The sequence below is a fragment of the Oncorhynchus gorbuscha genome, linkage group LG15, assembly GCF_021184085.1.
Source record: "Oncorhynchus gorbuscha isolate QuinsamMale2020 ecotype Even-year linkage group LG15, OgorEven_v1.0, whole genome shotgun sequence".
In the NCBI taxonomy this organism is placed as follows: Eukaryota; Metazoa; Chordata; class Actinopteri; order Salmoniformes; family Salmonidae; genus Oncorhynchus; species Oncorhynchus gorbuscha.
In genome coordinates, this window is record NC_060187.1 from 61,831,336 (window position 1) to 61,841,174 (window position 9,839).

The window sequence follows — 9,839 nt, forward strand, 5'->3', positions numbered from 1 at the left end:
TTACCAATATGTCACTATCTTTTGATACCTATTCTAAGTAAATTTGTCGATGCCCTTTTAAGTGAACATGTCCATGTAGAAGGAACAGGTATTAGGTATTAAAATATGAGGTGTGGATGATTTGCTGTAGAGGAGTAACTTTTATATGAGTGTAACTGTATGCTCTGCTCTTGGGTTACGTATGGAATATACTGTATAACTTGTGACACTTCCCACTGATATGTACAAATGATGGACTTTTGTCAGGGAGATTTTCTATGTGAAAGTCCATGGCAGACTGTCATGATAAAGTGGAAAGTGAGGTTACCCCATGTGTAATATCGGTGAAATATATTCTATTTATATTCCGTTATCAAAGTGCTCTGTGGTTTTAGTCTAATGCTGCAAATGTCAAGCTCATTTGGGTTAATTTCGTATTCCCTAGGTTAATATGAAATGTCCCAAAAAATGGACCTACCCTTGGTGTGAGAGCACTAGGTCTCAGATACATGTGTTGGGACTTTTCATTGTATCCCACAACACAGGTGGGCACTATACCTAGTGTGTATACGTATTTATTGGTACACATATTTGGATCAGGCATTTGACAAGCATCGATTACAGTGCAATCATTACATGTATACTGTTTCAGCCAATCAGCATCCAGAATCCAAACTACCTGTTTTATAATACTTACTTCTTCTCCAAGTCAGGTGTCTTTCTATTCCACATGTCTCAGCACTTCTCTATGCCTCAGAGATACTGGAGGCCCATTTGTGTGTGGTGTTGCACCCCAACCAACTGTTTTCCCCATCCATATTAAACCTCTGGAAGACATGGTGAGACTGAGAGCCAATGGAAAACCACCTCGGCCCTGGAGGACATTTTATTGGGTCTGACTAGATGGTGCTAGAGACATGGAGAAATGACCCCCCCCCCCCGTTTCAGATTTGATTTGATTTGATTCCCTCTCTCTAAGCAAGTGAGTCAAATCAAATGTTATTCGTCACATGCTTTGTAAACAACAGGTGTAGACTAACAGTAAAATGCTTACTTACAGGCCCTTCCGAATAGAAATAGTGACACGAGGAATAATTACACAGTGAATAACAATTACGAGTAAAAATAACATGGCTATATACAGGGAGTGGAAAATAACATGACTATATACAGGGACCTGTTGAGTGTGTGTGTGTGACTTGAGTGCATGTGTTCGTAACAATGGGCCAGATAGGGCCTCATTAGTGAGAGGGGTTTATGCATCCTGGAGTGCCAGCAGTGGAAAGAAGCGAAGCGAAGTGGGGAGCTCTGAACAGACAGACACTCTGCCAATGACAGGAAAGTTTAGTGGGTGAGCTAGGGTCAGGAGAGGTACCCGCCATGTCTGTCAAGCCCATCCAGAGTCATTTGCGTGAGCTGCCATTATTTATGACTCGGTTTCCTCTTTCTGTCATCGGATAGGCCTACATTTCATTCTGAAACCAGTTATACGGTGCATTCAGAAAGTATTTAGACCACTTCACTTTTTCCACATTTCGTAACGTTACAGCCTTATTCTAAAATGGATTAAATCGTTTTTTTCCCTCATCAATCTACACAGAATACCCCACAAGGACAAAGCAAAAACTCGCTGCACAGCTATTTTCCGGTCTCTTCAGAGATGTTCGATGGGTTCAAGTCCAGGCTTTTTGCTTGGCTGCTCAAGGACATTCAGAAACTTGTCCCGAAGCCGATCATGCATTGTCTTTGCTGTGTGCTTAGGGTTGTTGTCATGTTGGAAGGTGAACCTTCACCCCAGTCTGCATCTCTGACTACTTTGCTCTGTTTATCTTTCACTCGTTCCTGACTAGTCTTCCAGTCCCTACTGCTGAAAAACATCCCCATAGCATGATGCTGCCACCACCATGCTTCACCGTAGAGATGGTGCCAGGTTTCCTCCAGACGTGACGCTTGGCATTCAGGCCAAAGAGTTCAATCTTGGTTTCATCAGACCAGAGAATATTTTTTTCCCATGGTCTGAGAGTCCGTTAGGTGCCTTTTGGCAAACTCCAAGCGGGCTGTCGTGCCTTTTACTGAGGAGTGGCTTTCTACCATAAAGGCCTGATTGGTGGAGTGCTGCAGAGATGATTGTCCTTCTGGAAGGTTCTCCCATCTCCACAGAGGATCTCTGTCAGAGTGACCATCGGGTTCTTAGTCACCTCCCTGACCAGGCCTTTCTCCCCCAATTGCTCAAGTTGGCAACAGCCTGCGACAGTTGTGTCTGCTCAAAGCTGTAGTGACTTCAAAGGGACTCAATTCTTGCTCATGTACCAGAGAGCGACTAGTTGATTTAATAATGCGTTGTTATGAAGTATAATTCATATTTTAAAGGCATATATTTCCCAAGTGGAAAAATTGAACACAAAGGTTTAGACAGGGCTTTAAATGTTAATCCTCCTTGGTGATCTCCAGTTGCTTTCTCTTGATTCCTCTCTTTTCTTTTTATTCCTTTCTTCTTTTTTTTCTCCCAGCAGTTAGACTTGTCATGCTGCGCCTATAACCAAACAGACCTTGTTAGGGGGAGTGATCATTAGCTTGGTGGTTAGGGCTGGGATTGTAGCTGTCTCAAATGAGCCCATGACATGACACTATACTCTTAATGCTTTCCCGGACTTTCCCTTAGACAATGCACTTGGGTGGTAAATAATGGACTAATTAGCATTTATCATACTCATAGTCCACTAATGCCTCAAACATTCTGGAATCGATTCCGTGTGATGAACTGATAGCCATGGCCTTTATCAATAAGCTATTTTTCTGAATTAGATTGAAGACCGAGAGAGAGAGAAAATAATGTATTAGTGATTTACTTATGGTGCAAATAAAGGGGAAGAGTTGCAATCAGGTTTCCTAGAATGCTTTGATTTCTCGCAAAGCTTTGGCTCCCAATCGCTGACAAACGAACGTGTATTTCTCTTATGGAGGAATATCCAGTCAACGTTGGGGTAAAAAAGTACATTTGCTGCCATACTCTGTTGACTGCTCACAGATGTATTGGCCCCCATCCTCATTGCCCAACATGGTCTCAGAGCATTTCTTATTATTCTGTATGTAAATCTAAGACACTCCATTTAGTATGTTATGTTTCGTATGTATTAATTGGTGGATGTCCATCATCCATTTCGTATGGTATGTTATGACTTACAATTCGTATTATATATTGCGAGTTTGCTAAACGTACAATAGGTTACGAATTTGCAAAATATATGATGTTACGAATTCTAACTAGGTGGCTACTGTAGCTAGCTGGCTAACTTTAGATAGGTTAGGGTTAAGTTTAGGATTTTGATTAAAGAGTTAGGGGAAGGGTTAAAAGAGTCAAGGTTAGGGGAAGAATTTGCTAAAATTATTAGGGGAAGGGTTAGCTAACATGCTAATTAGTTGCTAAGTAGCTAAAATTGTCCATGATGAGATTCGAACTCGTGACCTTTGGGTTGCTAGACGTTCGCATTATATCACCCCCATCCTCCCAGACCAACCACCCTACTTTAGTTTTGACCTTAAGTAACCATCTGTCTTATGTAGCCATACCAAACCAAACATATCTTACTAATTGAGTCCAATGGAATTACGTTTACTACGTTACGTCTAGTCTTTGAAACCAGGCTGCATTGCCAAGTACAAGTAATTAAAGGGATACATCAGGATTTTGGCAATGAAGCCCTTTATCTACTTCCCCAGAGTCAGATGAACTCATGGATACCATTTTTATATCTGCGTGCAGTTTGATGCAAACTGCTAGCAAGCTAATAGATACCATAGACCAACAGTCATTGCGCTAACGCTAGTTAGCATTCTCTCGCGAAATTGTCTCCAACTTCCTTCATACTGAATGCAGAGACATAAAAATGGTGTCCATGAGTACATCCACCAAAAATCTGTCGTTCTGCCCCTGAACAAGGCAGTTAACCTACTGTTCCTAGGCCGTCATTGTAAATAAGAATTTGTTCTTAACTGACTTGCCTAGTTAAATAAAGGTAAAAATCTGACTCTGGGGAAGTAGATAAAGTTCTTAATGGCCAAAATCCCGAAGTATTCCTTTAAATAAAATAGCAATGACTTTGGTACATCTTAAAGAAAAGCAGGAGAGCCTCATTTTTTTCATTCCTTGCGCTTTTCTGATTTCTTAAAACCATGGCCAAATGTAAATAGAAAAACATATTAGGCGAACACAGGAAAAGCTGAAATGAAATACTCCTGGAACCTGCTCAAAGCTACCATATTTTGACTCCATTATGCTTTAATCAATAGATCATTGGTGATCCGTCTAGCAGCAGTTGTAGCGCCGGATCCCCTCTTGGTGTGGAAAATGCTTGTCATCTGACTCCCCAACACTGGTTCTGATTAGGGAGTTACTCCAGGAGTTCTGGATCTCAGTGCTCAGTCACATTAACCGCGGTCAGGCCTGATTCCACGCTCACCGCTCTGAGCACTCTCATACCTCACCACGTACATTCCCCTGCACCCCTACATGTCTTTTAGGTCTGGTCACTGATAACATTTCATCTAAATAATACCCAGGAAGGGCTGAATTAGAAATGTTTCCTATTACAATTTTACACTATGAAATCAAACAACATTCCAATTAAACATCATTCCACTGGGAGATGAGTGCAGAAACTAACTCCTTGTGACTCTGAGTCTGTCGTAATATGGACACCGTAGCAATAGATGAAGCACTATAGGTTCACAAACGAGTAGTCGCCAACAATCATTCAAATAAATTCAAACGTGAAGAAAGGAAGTCTTTTTAATGAAATCTCATTTCATCACAGTTTCCAATGCTTTGTGACTAGGATGATATTCAAACCCACGAGGTCCAATGTGAAATTGACCAGGCTGAATAGAGTAGAGTACATGCCAAGAGATCCCCCTCAGATCTCAGATCAGTGGTGGAACAGGACGGCAGCACCATAGTTCTCTAAAACACTGCTGGGTCTGAAAGACAGAAACCAGACTTATCCCAACGTTGATGCCTCATCAAGCAACTACTAACCCAAACCGGGAGTCACTCACTGATGTCCGGAATGGAGAAGGGAGTGAAAGACGATTATGAAAGGCATTCGCAGGCAGCCTGAAAAAAACCACAAGGCACAGAGGAATCACAAAAGCAAATGACCACAACATTAGAGAGTCTGCCTTTTAAAAGCAGTGGGTCCCTAGTCGGTTAGATCAGATACACACATTATGTCTGTAGTTGAACGTGTGGTTTGCTGCAGATCTGTCCAATATCATGCACTGTAAACTGTAAAGAATGCCCTTGCCTGGGCTTACGAGTGCAACGGGACCTGTAATTCAGAAAAGCACTTTTGAAAAAAAGAAAATCATACAGAGGTTTAATTTTGAAGTGCTCTCTTTTCAAATGGCTTCCGTCTGTTGATTGAACTCGCTATCGAATCACATGTGGGCAACGATCATTTCCCCATCCACCCTGCAAATGGGAATTCTTAACAAAATTTGATTTAGGAGAATTCAAATGTTTGTTTGGCCAATGTTATAGACATGCGGTAGGCATTACAACACCGGAGAATGTGAGAAGGGCTGCTTTTCCAGGGAGGAATCCTCCTAAGAGACAATGGACTCAACATGGGACGTCCTGTGTAAGTCGTGGTATCTGTCAATCACAAGGCTTCTGGTGTGTGTGTGTGTGTGTGTGTGTGTGTGTGTGTGTGTGTGTGTGTGTGTGTGTGTGTGTGTGTGTGTGTGTGTGTGTGTGTGTGTGTGTGTGTGTGTGTGTGTGTGTGTGTGTGTGTGTGTGTGTGTGTGTGTGTGTGTGTGTGAATATCGATGGGTATACTTGGTGGATTGTACTGTTTTTGTCTGTTCTAAATAAGCTCAAAGGGCTGTGTATTTTATTTGAACAGTCAAATGTGTGTGAATGAAGATCCTCCCCACTGTGATTGGTTTGATAGATCAGGATATGCAGCAACACAGTATGTCTGTCTGTGGATCAGATTATGCAGACGATCCAAACACCATCTCTTTGTGTCTTTGCACTCAGGATCCTCACAGTGTCTCTCTGTATGTATGTGGATGCTGCAGGAAGCTACACTTTGGGGGCGCTCAGTGGAGAAGGTGGCCCAGATGTCATGTGCTCTGATCCGGGACAGAAGCCCTGCCCTTACAGGACAGCTGCTCCAGGCGTGAGCCAACCCGGAAGAGCAGATCACTTTGTACAGCCTCGCCTCGGACCACCTTTATCACTACCCACCTACGGATTGGCCACAAGGTGTGTGTTTGAGAAACACTCCAAGCCTTCAAACTCTGTATGTCGTGAACTGCACTAGAAAAAGGAACAGTGTGGTGGATAGGGAAGAGTTTAACATGAGACAGGGGTGTGTATAGAGACAGTTCGCTATGCAAGTGTGTGAGACTGTCTATAGTCCTATGGTCTGAGACTTCAAACAGTACTGTGTTCCATTCACATGAATAAATACTGCAGTTTACTATAGAATACTACAGTACTTACTATATAATTGTGTAGTAAACTCTATAATATACTACACACTGTAGTATCCTTCGATCATGTGTAGTCCTTACTATAGAATGCTGTAGTATGCAGTAGAATACTATAGTAAATACTACAGTAATGTCAGCAAAAACACTATATTAAATACTACAATATTTAATTGGCATATACCGTGCCCATTACCCTCCCCCATATCCCAATTTGTGCCACCTATAATTGTGTGTCCCTACAGGTTATAGAAAAGAGCAGAAGCTCTGAACTATCCGCTCAGACCCCAGTCCTACCTACCTACTGGTTATGGAAAATGAGCTCTTTTAGTGTTTCCCCAATAGATTTCCTAAAGGAAAAAAGCCTCCACTTCTATGTTAAAGATAATAAAACAAGAACACTATAGTAAATACTACAGTAATGTCTGCAAAAACACTACAGTGAATACTACAATCTTCAAAAACACTTGCATTAATTACTATAGTTTAATACTACACTTTTCTATTTTACGACGGTCTTTATAGTATAGTTAACTGTAAATGCTACAGATTACTATAGTAAACACAGTCTGCAAAAACACTACACTTAATACTATAGTATATATACCATTGTATACTATAGTTTTTTAAATGTGGGTTGGTCTCTAGATCACTGGATAAAGGTGCTGCTGAATGGAGGAGAGGAGTTGACATCTACTGTATACATGTGTGATTTTGTACTGCCATGTTTGAGTGGAGGTTTGCTTTCATTAAAATGACTTTTCTTTTCATTTTAGCCATCACATAAACTGTCTTTGTTTTGATTATACTATGTCCACACCATTGAGGGTTCGCAGACCACCTCGAACATCTCACTCTCTCTTTGGGTTCATTACTGCATTGACCATTCTGTAGAGAATCTTCCCTAATGGCATTATAATGACACAACCCCTACGGTTATACATTCCATTCAAATGGACACAGTAGCACAGACCTTACATCAGTGTTGCTGATAAATATACAGAACATGAAAGGGACGAGTGAAATTGCTTTGTCTGAGACCCCACACATCAGTTGAGCCCATAATGAAGCAGCTTAGTCCAATTGAAGCTCCAGCTTCCTCACAGTAATTCCCTGGAGCTGCATGGACTAATCATACACAGTAAGAGGGAGCCCAAGGCAATAGTCTATCATCCTACTGTAAGTCTCTAAGTGAGGCATAGTACAAAGGTATACAGAACCCAGGTTAGTAGTGTAACATTGTTTATCCCTCCTGTCAGCCATCACTCACACGTGTGTGTGTGTGTGTGTGTGTGTGTGTGTGTGTGTGTGTGTGTGTGTGTGTGTGTGTGTGTGTGTGTGTGTGTGTGTGTGTGTGTGTGTGTGTGTGTGTGTGTGTGTGTGTGAGTGCAACTGCGCAAATGTGTAGGCTACATTAGGTGTGTGCTTGTGAAAGTGTGTGTGTTTTAAGTGTGCTTGTGATTACATGTGTGTTTGTGAAAGAGAGAGAATCCCAGAGAGAGAACAAGGATTCCCTCAGGTTAGTGTTTTTATCGCAGGAGTGGAAGAAAGTCTCAACATCAATGGCCTTTTTGCTCTTGATCCCTTAACATTCCACAGCAGACCGTATCGAGGTGGAGAGCGATTGGTTTTGTTGTTTCTTTGTATACGTCGTTTACACTTCCAGGGCGGATCCGATATCCAACATTTTACATCCTCCAAAATGTAGTGGAATTCCCACTGTTGAAGGAAGCTGCCTCAGGGAGAGTCAGGATCACTCCACTGCATGCTTCCAGACATGAGAGGGAGTGTCTTAAAACATTTGTTTACCTTGTTTCAGTTTTCAGAGGGAAGGTTTTATCATAATATGAGATGACATGTCTTGGTGTTCAAACATTTTCTGCATGTGATTTGCACATCTTTCATTTTCATCAGTTGATTGTCTGAGTACTAGACACAGATCAGAAAACTTAGTGTACTCGGATTTACATAATCGTTCATCTCTGACAATATAGGGACACCTGGTGGATAAATCATGGTACAGCAGGAGCTCTTTAGAGTTGTAGTTTGTTCATTCTCCACAAGGGACTCTCATTGAGCTCACTTCCATGGTGGTATTTGCTGTATCACAGCGTTTCCCAACCCTGGTCCTTGAATACCCCCAACAGAACACATTTTCATTGTAGCCCTGGACAAACGCACCTCATTTAACTCATTGAGGCTTGATGATTAGTTGACAAGTTGAATCAGGTGTGCTTGTCCAGGATTACAATAAAAATGTGTACTGCTCTCATCGCGCTCTAGTGCCTCCTTGTGGTGGGACGGGCACCTGCAGCCTGACTTCAGTTGTCAGTTGAACAGTGTTTCATCCGACACATTGGTGCAGCTGGCTTCCGAGTTAAGCGAGCGGGTGTTAAGAAGCGCGTCTTGGTGGGTCATGTTTCGGAGGACGCATGACTCGACATTCGCCTCTTCCGAGCTCATTGGGGAGTTGCATTGACGATACAAGCTTGTAATCACAAAAGTGGGGAGAAAAAGGGGATTAAAAATGAAATAATAAGAAGTGTACTGTTGGGGGTACTGGAGGACCAGGGTTGGAAAACACTGCTGTAGCACACCATGATATGTAGAGTCACAATACATTTAGCGTAAAACAGTTGTTCAGGCAATAAACATATTTTTATTTTATAAAAGAAGTGTGATCACTGATCTTTTATCTCTTTTGTTTGTTAAAAAAAGGTTATTTGTTAACCAGTGTTTCTGATCTAGACACCTTGGCTTACCCTCTCCTCCTTTAGTCTCATGGTTCCAGCCTTGTGGCCAGGGTTGGGGAGTAACGGATTAGGCCTAATGGACACATGTTCATACCTGTACACTTATACAGGTATTATATTATATATACAGTACCAGTCAAAAGTTTGGACACAGCTACTCATTCAAGGGTTTTTATTTTTTACTGTTTTCTACATTGTAGAATAATAGTCAAGACATCAAAACTATGAAATAACACACAAGGAATCATGTAGTAACCAAAAATGTGTTACAGTGTTATATACAGTGTTATATTTTAGGTCCTTCAAGGTAGCCACCCTTTGCCCTAATGAAAGCTTTGCACACTTGGCAAAGCATGCCATTCAATGAATGCAGCATTTATTTTTCAACTCGAATCAATGAGCCCAATCAGTCCTCCATGACAACACAATCATAAACAGAGTAGGGCTGGCTAATAAGTCCTTAGTTTTGGGGTCATGCTCAGGTAAAACAATTAGGCTAATCAATACTTATTTCCAAGTCCTATTCTTGTATATCAGGGGTATAACATTTATTGGAATGACTGGAATTCTGATAGACTTTGGTTTTTAATGTAAAGATATAATTTAGTGGTA

The 9,839-nt window shown here is 41.5% G+C and overlaps 1 protein-coding gene across 1 annotated transcript in view; it reads left to right on the forward strand.

Moving 5' to 3' along the window:
- Positions 1-7,256, forward strand: part of LOC123997666 (D-ribitol-5-phosphate cytidylyltransferase-like) — a 31,579-nt gene extending 24,323 nt beyond the window's left edge. The window contains exon 10 of the mRNA XM_046302120.1: positions 6,061-7,256. Within this exon, the coding sequence (XP_046158076.1) occupies positions 6,061-6,165 (105 nt within the window). The 3' untranslated portion in view covers positions 6,166-7,256. The remainder of the gene's footprint in view (positions 1-6,060) is intronic.
- The last annotated feature ends 2,583 nt before the right edge of the window (positions 7,257-9,839 follow it).